Raw genomic sequence first — 13,327 nt, 5'->3', positions numbered from 1 at the left:
TATTTAAAAAAGATAACAGTTTAGGACTGCCAGTCATCATGCTTTTTGTTTTGTAATCCCAAACATACACTATTGAAATTTGATCAATTACAATCATAAAATTTATTCTTTCAAATAGTAGTTCAAACTCATCAGCATCAAAGAGTGTTGGTTTACGAGGAATTATATATTATTATCTTACTTTTGTTACTCCCAGCTTAATGGCATTTTACAATACAATTATGATCCATCCTCTGAAGTGTTACTTGCTATGCAGGTTCCTTTCTGTCCCATGGTGGGATCTGAGGTTTATTCAAGTGAAGTTAAGAAAACAGAGGTTCTCATGGAGAACTTTCGGAGGGCTATTGGGCTTCGCATTAAAGAAAATAAGGAGGTTTATGAAGGAGAGGCAAGGAACTTTGTACACTTGGGTTAATTAGTTACTAGTGGTAGCTATATGCATGTGGCCTTTTTTCTATGCATCATTTCAATTTTTTTTTTTTTGTTGCTTTTGAACTTATTTAGTTTTCTAGATCTAAAATTTGATTGCTTGTTCAGGTGACAGAGCTATCACCAGAGGAAACAGAGAGCACAACAGGTGGTTATGGAAAGAGTATCAGTCATGTCATTATTGGACTGAAAACTGTGAAAGGCACCAAACAATTAAAGCTAGATCCAACAATATATGATGCCTTGATTAAGGAAAAGGTACAGATATGTGCAATACGGATTTAATGTTTATGATTCCAAGGCCACTAATTTTGTTCACCTGAGAAGTTTCATGTACTTGGTATCATATGTAATTTGTTGGCTTGGGCATTTACAAAATTACGAATACATTTTTTTAATGCTCTATCTGTGTGCTAAAAATAATAGAGTATCATCTACTATTACAGGTATCAGTCGGTGATGTAATATACATAGAAGCAAATAGTGGGGCAGTTAAAAGGGTCGGAAGAAGTGATGCATTTGCAACAGAGTTTGATCTTGAAGCGGAAGAGTACGTTCCTTTACCAAAAGGCGAAGTCCATAAAAAGAAAGAGATAGTGCAGGTATGTTCTTTGCTATCATTATCACACATTGTTATAGCAAGATTAAGTTTTTGCTGCAACAAAGTGCATTCAAGAAAGGTTTTGAAGTGCTCTTCACACATTTAATAAATTATTTTGAAAATTTAAGCAAGTGAATTAAAATTTAGCACAGTGTAGCTGGATGTTGGCTAGCCAAAAAAAAAGAACAGGAAGAAAGAGAATAAATAAGACTAGTGCCAAGCCCATGAAGAAGGGAGTTAGTAGGAGAGAGTATCTCCAGTAAGGTTAGCAGGAGGTTGTATCTAAAGCACTGTCTGATACAAAAAAGTGCTTTTGAAAATGATTTGAAATTGTATCTACCATGAAAATGTAAAAACATTCCTAAAATTTTATAAAAATACATAGAAAGAGCCATTGGAAAATTCTCTCTAGACGTGCAATAAGTGCTGACCCAGGTCAGGAGGGTATCCAGAGTTTCATCAACCACATTGTGGTTCCAGTGTAAAGACTGAATGTCATGAGAAGAGATAGAAGTTGCCGGAGTAGTTCTTTGATTTGACACTAGTATGCTAACATCCTAGACTGAATACGAACTAGAAGAGGATATTGAACTTTTAAAGATGAGCCATGCTTTTGAATCTAGATAGGTTATGAGTTTGATGGCAGTAATTTCTATGTTTACTGCAACATCCAATAGTATGGGCACTTTCCAATGAGTGTAGGAGGTATGTTAAGTTACCACTTTCCTTTTGATATTATTGATATTGGCTACAATTTTGATAGTTTGAAGTTTGAACACTGTGCTTATTGAGCTCAAACAATAGAATGCATGACAATTACAGTAATAATTTACTATTTAATGATCATTTAGGAATATTAACTTAGTTGCTTTCTATTTCAGTCTTCATTTTATGACTGATTTGTTTAGAGACATCGTAGTGCAATTGCCTATATATGTAATCTTTGTTTTCATAATCTATATACAATTACAATTCTATGTTATCAGAGCTAGATTCTTTTGGCAAATTTTCTTATGACAAAATTCAAGGACAATCTTAACAATTTATTGAGATTTCTTTTTAGTATTTACCAAAAAATAAATCAAGGGTCTGAGATTTGAAGCTTTCTTCAGCAATTGTTTCCTGAAAATTGTAATCTATAAATTGAATTTTTTTCTTTGTTTGTATGTGCAAATTACGACCTCAATTTTGTACAATTACCAGTTCATTGACCAGCAGATATGCAGTCCTCTGACCTGAAGGTTACAGCCTCTTGACAGTACAGGACAGAGCAACTCTAGTTGGAGTGGCAAGGGCAGAAAGGATGTGCCCCTTGATTTCTTGATTAATATATCACATCTCGCTAGCATTATTATGGTTCAAGTTTCTAGAAATGCACAGTCAATCTCAATTTCTTGTACATTGCACAGCAAGCCATGTCAGTCTAGTTAGTTCTATATGATGTTATTTTTTGACATAGAATTCTGGTACGAATTTGCCTTCATCTAGTCCTAACAAAATATACCATTACCATTTCAATGACCAGGAGGCCTAGGGTGCCTCTGACCTGAAGGTTAATACATCTTGACAGTACAGTGCCAAACAACTCTAGTTGGAGTGGCAAAGGCAGAAAGAATGTGCCCCATGATACCTTGAGTAGTCTGTTGCATCTCCCTAGTATCATATATGATTCAAGTTTCTAGAAGTCCGCAGCCGAGCTCCACTTGCTGTACATTGCACAACAAGGATGCCAATCTAGTCGGTTTTGTATTATGTATTTTTTCTACATTAAATGCTGGTATGAATTTGTGTTCATCTAGTTTCAACAAAATCTTAGATTGCTTGAATTGTGTTGTTCTAGACAGTTTCAATGAATAATTATTTCCTTAGACCTATGTGATAAATGTTGGTACAAGGGATTCATAGAGGAGGTGGAAGGTCTAATGGAATTTTTAAGGATGCTTCAAATCAAGTTTTTGTTTTTTTGTCAAAGAAGATATAGTGATATCAATAGGGTATGATCATAAAGAATCAGTATTTTATTGCTTATGATGAGTAGTTTTTTGGGTATTAGTCTACTGTTGTCTTTCATAAGTTCTGAAGAAAAATTTACAAAAATCATCTTTCTTTGTGACACTGAGTAAAAGCTTGGAGCAATCCAAAGTATCTAAGTTGGGGCATATAGACATAGGCAATGCATAGTGGCACAATGGGTGCGTGGAGTAGTTGAGAGAATGGAGGTGTTTAATTAGGTGAAGGCAATATAAATGATGAAGAATGGTAAGTGGTCTAGAAATGTGGGAATCTGATTTATGAGGAATTTAGCTAATTAAACATAGTAATTTTCTACAATCTCGATGATGGATCACTGAGCGTGATCCAAAAAGTTGATGCAAAAAAGAACACATTCATTTCCAGAATTAGCAGCTTGCAGTTTGGGTCATGTTTGTAAAAACACAATCAACCACATTGCCATCACCACTCCAAGGGAAATAAGTGTACTTTGCAAGATTTGGGAAAAGAGAAACCCATTAAGAATAAACTAAAAATAGCCTATTTTATAAGTTACAATTAGACTTGACCCATATGTTGAACATTTACCAATTACAAATATAATAGGTGAAAAGTACATTAAGCATCAGTGAAGAAGTTAACCTTCCCTTATATATCTTCAGGCTCTGATTTAGTGTTTTCATGTGAACTTCATTTTTTTACATGAAACCATGAAATTTGAATTCCTATATCATTTTCAGTGTTAAAGTGTATGATTGGAAGTTGAGTGTTCTGTAAATTGCTAAATGACTTAATAAAATATGTTTTCTAACCTTTACATCTCCCAAAACCTCTCATGTGCTTTCTAGAAATTTGTGGGTTCTCTTGAGCGAAAGATAATATATCTGTTGGAATTTTTTTCAGCGCTTCCCTCGGGATTTGTGACAAGGGCTTAACCGCCTCTTGTGTACTATAAGTTGAGTGGTTGTATCGGGCATTGACAGATCAGTCTTTTGGTGCAATAGCAACCCCGCTCTAACAAGTGGTTTTAGAGCTTGGTCATAGGTTTGAATCCTCAGACCCTTAGGTAATGCTGAGGGAGAGATTGTTGGAATTTTTTTCTGCGCTCCCCTTGGGATTTGTGACAAGGGCTTAACTGCCTCTTGTATACTATATGTTGAGTGGTTGTATCGGGCAGTGAGAGATTGGTCTTTTGGTGCAATGGCAACCACTCTCTAACAATATCTTGTGTACTTGGTCAATGCTTACTTTGAACATGAGAGAAATATTTAAATATGTTGACCTATAATGATAATTGAGCTATGCCCAGCTTATCTATTTGGACTGCTTTCCTTGAATATGATTTTTAAAAGTTAAAATGCTTATGCGATGTGTAATATTATCCTAAGTCACAAGGTTCGAATTTGAATTCGAGTTTGTTGATCATAAAATTCGAATGAAATTCGACAAGGGTAAAAATTCGGCAAAATAATTCGACATTAAATTTTAGTTATATAAATTTATGTATTGTTAAATATTAGTAATATATCCACAAAATTGTCAAAATAGCTAAATATTGCTAAATAATTTAACTAGATAGCTCAATATCAGTTTAAAATAAAATACTATTATATTAAATATTATAAAATTCAGATGAAGTTCGGAAAGAGTAAAAATTGTTGAAATCCGAATATCATAAAATTCGGCAAGGGCATCCCCAAAGTCCATGGTTCCATGGATTTCACTCTTCATCTCAGCCTTCTCGGCTGTCCTTGATGATTATTGCTGTACAACTCCAACTTTTTGCAGAGTAAGTCCATTGCTCCTTTAAGGGGGCTCTTAAATGTAATTATGAGAATAATTCATGATTCTTTTCAAAGAATAAAGAATTAAATGATGCACCGCTGAGAGGTAAGTCTCTTACTCTCAGAGACACACAGGTCTTTAATGTCTCTGCACTAAGTCATGCAGCTTTCCCAGCTAATCCAGTAGGTAAAGATTCATTCAATCTTGACCATGTTAATTTATAGCAGGCTTCGGCTCCTACAGGGCTGATTGGATTTAAAATCAAGTACTGGTTTATACATAACATATCGTTATCTAGCAGAATTTCCATAAAGTATACTTGTAAATCTCAATAGCATATTGCAAGGCTTGAAAGCTTGAAAATCAAATAGACAAAGACAGAATTTCAATGTGAGTGTTATGAGCATTCTGGATTACAACCTAATGAGTTTGAGATGCAATAAATTGTGGCACAAAAGCTCCAACTGTGAGCTCCAATATCGGAAGTCGCTAGGAATGCAGAACCGATAAGAAGTCCTCTGAACTTTTGATGACTCTTAGTCGCTGCCACCAAGGGGCGATAATATACTGGTAAGAAAAGATTGTAGAAAAAGGGTGCGGAATGTAAGTGCAATTTTGAGAAGCAACCCCTGAGTGGTTGAATGGTTCTCAGTTACACAGGAATATGAGCCCTATCAAGATGAGGTACATGCATGGAGAAAATGCAAGGTGGTGAGCTTGAGTTACAATCTTGAATTAAAATGCAAGGGGCCAAAATAATGAGAAAAAAAAAGAGATATGGCTGTCAGACTCCATGTATTAATTTAACTTGCCATAAGATGGAAATAATAAAATCCTTCCCATAATTTATTATAATAATACTTATATTATTTGCATAAATTTGTACCTGTTATTTACACATATACATACATAGATGTTATATTTCAAATATATGTAATCTTACATATACGTTATATTTTAAATATATGTATACATACATATACATGCATGTAACATGTACAAATGTACGTAAATACCATGGGTATTATTATAATAAATCATGTCTGACATTACAAGAAGGATTGCAGAGTATCCAAATTAGGGTATTTTTAAGCGGTGAATATTCGTAATTTTGTGAATTTTAAAAATTTTTTGCTAGTATTTTGGCTAATCATTTAAGATTTAATGCAACCTAAATCGCCACATTTTTATTAAATTTAGTTCTAAAATATTTAAAATCGCTCAATAATTTATTTTATTAAAAGATTTGCCACAATATTCGATACATGATTAGATTTGATTTACCTAAATATTATATATTAACAAAGAAATTAAAATTAATTCCCCAACAGTTATCATAATTATTAGTTACTTTAGGGATATATCACCAATATTTAGTTTTCACTATTGATTTAAAATATAATGTAATTATCCTCATATTTCCATGAGATAAATCATGTACAATTTTGATTTGTAATATTCCATGGCAATTAGCAAACTTCCTATTATTATTGAGATTCGCCAATATTTTCTACTCAAAAATTATGATTCCAAAATAATCGCCAATACAAATAATTTTTAAAATAAAAAAATCAGAGATTCGCTGATAAAAATAATTTGGTTTTTCAAAATAATGAAAGATTCGCCAATAATTTATATCTTTTTTTGGAGGGGGTTTTCTTAAAGTTTACCCTGATCCAAATTCTCAAATCAAAGGTAACAATTGTTTTTACTACGTTCACTGTTCAAGTGAATATATATTATGTATCTTTTTAGATTTGTTGACCTAGTTAGCTCATGGTGGACACTTGACATTGTCTAGTTTGCCCTAGCCTGCTTTCCGTGACCATGGTGGTTTAGATTCATACCTGTTAGCTTTGGTGGTAGGTTGGTGCTCTTGTACTCTATTCCCTCTTTGCCAATGCTTTCCCCATCGCCGCGCTTCTTGCTTAACACTTGCACATTGTTCAAATGAAATTAGTTGTCATAATTAATAACCAAATTAACTGTAATAGCAAGTAACTTACCAACATCTTCCACTTCACATGAAACATAACGATTAACCAATGTTTCCATTCATATGAACTTCAAAATGAGTAGCTAATTTAACGAACCATTTTGGATTATCTCGAAATATCAAGAGTTAAGTGAATTTTTTCAATAATTATCAATATGGGGATGTAACATAACCCCTCCCTGCTGTGTTTCATCGTCCCTGATGAATATTGCAATTAAATACTAAAAAGAAATAATGAAAAGATGTAGCTGTTATATAGTCTCAAATAGCATCATGTCATCATGTTTCAATTTAAATCATGAATTAATAATATGAGGGATTATAATTGATAGAAAATAGCAGGATTCACAATGTTTTTCCTGCATCTTGCCTCAATATGCCTCCAAAGGTCCCTTGGACAGCACATCTCACAATGGATTTTCCACCCTTGGATGATGAGGGAAAGCTCATTTTGGAACATGATGTTCCTATTAATACCAGGGTGAAGAATTTGAGGAATACAAGTTGAAGAATTTGAGGAATAGATGCTACTTGTGAAGGACTGGAGACCTTGGAGCATCCAAATTTTCTTTAGTCGAGGGTAAGCAATTTTGGGAAGATTGGACTTGCAATGTCCATAATTGTGAGATGCAGGTTTTTGAGTTACTTTAACCTTGGATGAGATTTTAGATTTCTCATATTGTCATTCTGTTCTTTCATTTCTTGCGTCCTCATAACCTTGTTCCTTTCTCCTTGGATGAGATTTTAGAATATTTACATGCCTTGCTCCTTTCTCCTTGGATGAGATTTTAGAATATTTACGTGCTTTGCGATGGCTGTTTTTTCCAGGATGTAACTCTGCAGGACTTGGATGCTGCAAATGCTCGACCTCAAGGAGGGCAAGATGTACTGTCTTTAATGGGCCAGATGATGAAGCCTAGGAGGACTGAAATCACAGATAAACTACGGCAAGAGATCAATAAGGTTTAGTGCACTTGCTTTTCAAGGACAATTTTTTAAGATGCATTCTTCTAGAGGATATATTTTGCTAAGATGAATTTTTGAAAGTTTACCAACTTAGCTGAATTAGGTGCATTATGGCAGGTGGTTAATAATTATATAGATGATGGAGTTGCAGAACTTGTTCCGGGTGTGCTTTTTATTGATGAGGTATACTTTTAATACAACACTTTTGTTTGTTAAATGTTTTCCTCTTATTATCTTTCTCTCTGACATGATTTTTTGAGCTTTACCATGACCATTAAATATTTAGGTACATATGTTTGATATGGAATGCTTTGCGTATCTCAATCGTGCTTTGGAGAGCTCAATAGCACCCATTGTTATTTTTGCAACAAATCGAGGCATATCTCACATCCGGTAAGCAATTACTTTGCTAGTCTCTAAGAATAAGATGTATTAGTCAATTTCTTTTCTTTCTGCTGGGAAACAACAATGCTGAGTAACTATGACATTGGTTCCATGTGGTACATGTGTGTTGCAGAGGGACAGATATTAGTAGTCCACATGGTATACCTGTTGATTTGTTAGACCGTCTTGTTATTATTCGCACCCTCCCTTATATTCCTTCAGAGATTGTTCAGGTATTCCTTACCCCTAAGTGTTCTGTGTTGCTTGAAGGCATGTACCATACTAATAAAAAAGTATGATTCTTTTTCATATATTTCTATGCTTTTGGTTGCAGATCCTGGCAATTCGTGCTCAGGTTGAAGGACTGTCTATTGATGAAGAAAGTCTTGCATTCCTTGGGGAGATAGGAGAACGATCATCACTGAGGCAATATTCTGCTCTATATTGTATCTGCTTCTGTGCTAGGCTTTATGTTTGTAAGAATTGATTTGAGACTGAATTGTCACAGCAAGTGCAATAAATTTTAATGAAAAGAACCCAGCTGTTTATAGAGGCCACATAGGTCTAGCTCGTAATTTTCTTAGTATCAATAATATTACAACTGTCAATAACTAAATATAAGATGATTATGTACTAATATTGAAAGCTCATTTAAGTTATTGACATGGTGGGTAAAAGATTCTACATTCATGGAGAGCTCTGATTGAAGGCTTGGTCATGTATTGACATCACATTGACCATAACATTAAACAAGCAAGTGATATATAAGTTTGCTGCAGAATTTCTCATCTAATGCTATAGGCCAGGTTTTGACTAGTGGCCTATGGATCAAGAGCCCAGAAGGTTTAGAATTGGTAACTGATAGATAGGCCAGGTTCACAGAGAGGAATTTACCACCCCTTTCTCGGTTCATAGAGGGGCCACAAAATCATTGCAGTTCATGAGGCAGAAACGCCGCTATTTGAAGTAACAAAAACCTAAGGCCCTAGAATTTTATACTAAATTAAATCCTCAATTTGTCTGTCAAATTGTTTTTGTCACCTGATCTAGTGAAGCAAGTGGAGTACCACTTTTTTTGTGAAGTTAACGTGTCCTTTTCCCTAAGTCTGGTTAAAGAACCGTCAGAAATCAGAAGAGGTATCACATGACAGGTTTGACCAAGCTTCCTGCTTTTGTGATTGAAACTGGAGGGCTGTCATGTTTGTAATGAATAGTTGTAAAAGTTTAAGATGTTCAACAGTAAGGCAGTTGTCTTTCAATTGAGAATGATGAGTTTCTTTTGCGATGTTGTGTGTTTTCTTGTTTTGTTTTCTATTTATTTCTAATTTTGTTTCCTTTGATTTCTGCATTAGAAGATCTTTGATTAACTCTCATTAACTAAATATAACGTTGTAACATACTCATAATTCGAAGTTCATTTAAGTTGTTGACAAGATGAATAGGACATCCGACTATTGAGATGCATTTCTGGATTTGATTTAGTGCCAATTGTTTGCACCAACGTTTCGAATCACACTCAGTGATCCATCATCAGGATGAGAATAGCTGGAGGAGAAAAGAACCTCCCAAAAGCCCAAGAGGTGCCATGATTGGTTTGACCAAGTTTCCTGCCTGTGTGATTTAAACTATGAAACAATTAATTGGCATGCACAGTATTAGATGTTCTGCACTAATGCAGTTGCCTCTCAATTGAGAATGATTTCTTTTGGATTATGTTCTAAGTGTTGTTCTTTTGGTATTTAAAATTTCTAATTCTTTTTCTTTTCTGCATTAGAAGATATTTGACCATCATCTGATCTCTGACTTGTACTTTATATGAGATAGATCTTATGAATATGCTTGTTCTGTATTTTTTGCAAAATGACTTGTCTTACGAATTTGGTTTTTCTTATTTTGTTGCAATGATCTTTATATGCATGAATAGGAAAATTGTACGTATAGTTTTGAATCATATCTGCCACTAAGTGCCTCCACATTTTGCATTCTGATCTTGGTCCTCTTCTGACATTTTCTGAATAATCTTCTGAAATAGAATGTCTTTACAGTTGTTCTTTTTTGGATGTTAGAACAATTTTAACATATTCTATCATGGTCTAAGTGCAGTTGAAATTTATGATTGGTTTTTGTACCGTGCAGGCATGCTGTCCAGTTGTTGTCACCTGCAAGCATTGTGGCACAGACTAATGGTCGAGATCAGATTTGCAAGGTCATAATCTGGAGTACTTAGCTCAAGAGATTACTTACGTTTTGTTATTTATTTATTTCACTTGATGATCCTGATAGAAACATATAACTTGTTATTTTGTTTTCTTTTTTCACTTTTCAGGAAGATTTGGAAGATGTTCGTGCATTGTTTTTAGATGCAAAGGCCTCAGCAAAACTTCTTCAGGAACAGCCTGATAGATATGTCTCTCAATAGTTAGTCTGGATGCTCTAGTTGCATGCAAATTTATGGCCTTCCAAATTGATGGGAGTGTAACTAGTTGACCCTGTGATCATCTGAGAATTCCGGAATCTTCTTTTAATTTTTGCCCCAAAACAGACTATGGGTACCTTGTTGAGGGTTTTCTACAGCCAAATGATGTTCTTCATGCTTACTTGCGTGGACAGTTTGCCCAGTCATTTTCCCATGTAATTGACAGGCAACTTTGCATTCTGTATTTACTTGTACATATTATATTCAGTGTAAGATGTTGCTAAATTTGTCTCTTTTTAATACATTCGTAGCATCTTGCATTAAGTTATGCTGCAGAATCTGTTGCTGTGACAGTTCAGTCTCCCCTGAATTATGAAAGTTGCTGCGCATATATTTGTTAGCATTTTCAGATTAAGTACAGGGTAAATTATTCTTGCCAAGTTTTGTTTAGTTGGAGGTCATGAAAGTTGCTTCGGCCTTGTGATTCAATGAAAATTTTGACCAGTGGTTTTTTTGTGGGACACAGTATTTGATAATTTTATGATAATAAATCCAGAATAATAAGAAGAAAGAGGTTCTAAATTCATATCAGGAGCCCTACTCTGAAATACATTTTTCTTCACATCTTCGTCAGGGCCTAAGAAACCATTTTGTCAACAATTTATACTTTTCATGCTCAAAATGTGTTAAATTAATCAAAACATCATTATAAACATTACTTGCAAAAACAGTACTTAAATCATCGATATATCCATACACAAACCGACAGGTATTCTACCCATCCCCAGTGAGTGTTCCATCATGGTCTCACCAATTCTATATTTGTCCATAGAGCGGCTTCTCTCTAGGGTCTCACCAATTTTGTTTCCCTTGATCAAGAGCTTAAGTGTGATATTACAAAATGGTGTAATGATTTTTGGAATGAGGTACTCGTTTTAGTGGTTGTTGGTCTGCATAAAATTGTAAACAACCAGGAAACAGTTCACGGTGCAAAACTAAGCCTTGTTGATAGCTCATTAGGAATTCAATACAGGAATATCATATTTGAGTTGCGGAGAATATCTTCCTATTATTATTTCATATTTTAAGTTGCGGAGAATATCTTCCTATTAGTATAAACAATAACTTTTTGAAGAAAAAATCTTTTGAATAGGCTTACTTGTCTGCAGTCATGCCCAAGAAGCATTTTAATAACCATTGTGGTTGTAAGTGATAATAATTAATTATTATTACACTTTACTTATGTTTACTTAGGATAATGCATTTTTTTATTAGTTGTCATGTAGACACTTACAAATATGCATAGTAATATGAGTTGTCTTGTTGACAACACAGGAGTTAGCAACTTATTTGAGCACATGGTGTCTATAACATTTATTTATGAGATACACTTATGTAAATTTATCCTTTCATCATCACACAAACTCCTGTGCTCAATGGAGGATAATCCACTTTTGGTGGATGTGTTTAGTTGTGATGTTTCTCTCTTTGCTGACTTTTAGTCATATCAGTTGCTTTAATATACAAGACACTTTTATGATGTATTTATCCAAGTATTTCATATCCAATTATCTGATATCCATTCTTATTTGATCATATCTTGTCTCTCTTATGCTATTTTTTAAGCTTTTAGATTTTGATATTTCATTCTTGCTTTAGACAAATTCTTACATGGTATCAGAGCCATACCAAATTCTTACATGGTATCAAAGCTACAAGAGATTTATCGCATAGCCATTGGAGAATTTTTTTTTTTTTTTGTAAGTCAAGATTGGAGCTTGTTGGTACAAATCAGATATTGGCATCACATTCAAGATATTGGCATCACATTCAGAAAGTCAAAAAACTTTCAAATCGATTTTTTTTTCATCAAAATTGAACATTTGAGGTGAAATTTAGAGTCATTTGATTTTTGAAGGTGTGACGATGGCGATTTAGGAAAAATAATTACAGAGGTGAATTTCAAATAGTGATCTCTCTAATGCAGATTTTTTTTTTTGAGCAATTTTTTTGTTTTGGGGTAGAATTTCGTGATCTACACGTTGGTCCAGGTTGTTTGAGCTATTTGTTTTGAATTTTTTGAAAAATTGTCAATTTCGATTTTCACAACTTTAGAGGCTTCATTTGGGCTCATATGGACACATTTAGGTGCTATTTTTTTTGAGAGTGCATGATTTTTTGTCTACTTTTCAGATTTGGTTTCAGTTTGGAGTAATTTTGAGTAGACATAGTACTTTCAAACTTTTGGTATCACTTTCGCTTATTTTGACATTTGTAATTAATTAGATCTTTGAGAGGTCTTGTGTCTTATCTTGTTGAGTCCGATATAGTTTCATATTTGTTGTTGTAATCAACAAAATCAGAAGTCCACTGAAGCTCTAAATTGGCAAGTGGCTGTTGTAATCGCACTAAATATAAAGTGCCAAATCATGCATTGTGGGGGTTTCTTTGATTTTTAAAATTTTTTTTTGCATTTTGGAGGTGCATACATTATTTGATCTTATGGAGTCATGTCAAAAGTCACTTTGGTTTAAGATTCAAGTTGAGAAAAATGAACTATAAAAAATGGAGTTCTTTGATGATTGATCATCTAAGAGAACATAATGAAGTGTTTCTTGATCTATATTCGAAGATATTTTCACCTAATATTAATTGGGGACATCTTTCTCTTCTTCACTTTATGTATAACAGTATGAGTAAGGAATCTTATGCTCCTCTTAGTAAGGCAAATAGTCCTCATGACATTTGGATGTGTCTT

The 13,327-nt window shown here is 34.0% G+C and overlaps 1 protein-coding gene across 1 annotated transcript in view; it reads left to right on the top strand.

The window, feature by feature from the left end:
- The window catches only part of LOC149570456 (ruvB-like protein 1), a 29,619-nt gene extending 18,765 nt beyond the window's left edge, over positions 1-10,854 (top strand). The window contains exons 4-13 of the mRNA XM_089823104.1: positions 257-388; positions 538-687; positions 876-1,031; positions 7,632-7,766; positions 7,887-7,952; positions 8,056-8,162; positions 8,287-8,386; positions 8,488-8,579; positions 10,290-10,359; positions 10,480-10,854. Coding sequence (XP_089679230.1) covers positions 257-388; positions 538-687; positions 876-1,031; positions 7,632-7,766; positions 7,887-7,952; positions 8,056-8,162; positions 8,287-8,386; positions 8,488-8,579; positions 10,290-10,359; positions 10,480-10,572 — 1,101 coding nt within the window. The 3' untranslated portion in view covers positions 10,573-10,854. The remainder of the gene's footprint in view (positions 1-256; positions 389-537; positions 688-875; positions 1,032-7,631; positions 7,767-7,886; positions 7,953-8,055; positions 8,163-8,286; positions 8,387-8,487; positions 8,580-10,289; positions 10,360-10,479) is intronic.
- Positions 10,855-13,327: the final 2,473 nt, after the last annotated feature.

The sequence above is a fragment of the Cupressus sempervirens genome, chromosome 3, assembly GCF_028749045.1.
Source record: "Cupressus sempervirens isolate cs-2001-9-10 chromosome 3, ASM2874904v1, whole genome shotgun sequence".
NCBI lineage: Eukaryota > Viridiplantae > Streptophyta > Pinopsida > Cupressales > Cupressaceae > Cupressus > Cupressus sempervirens.
The sequence above is the reverse complement of the archived record's forward strand: the minus strand, read 5'-3'. Positions and strand labels throughout refer to the sequence as shown.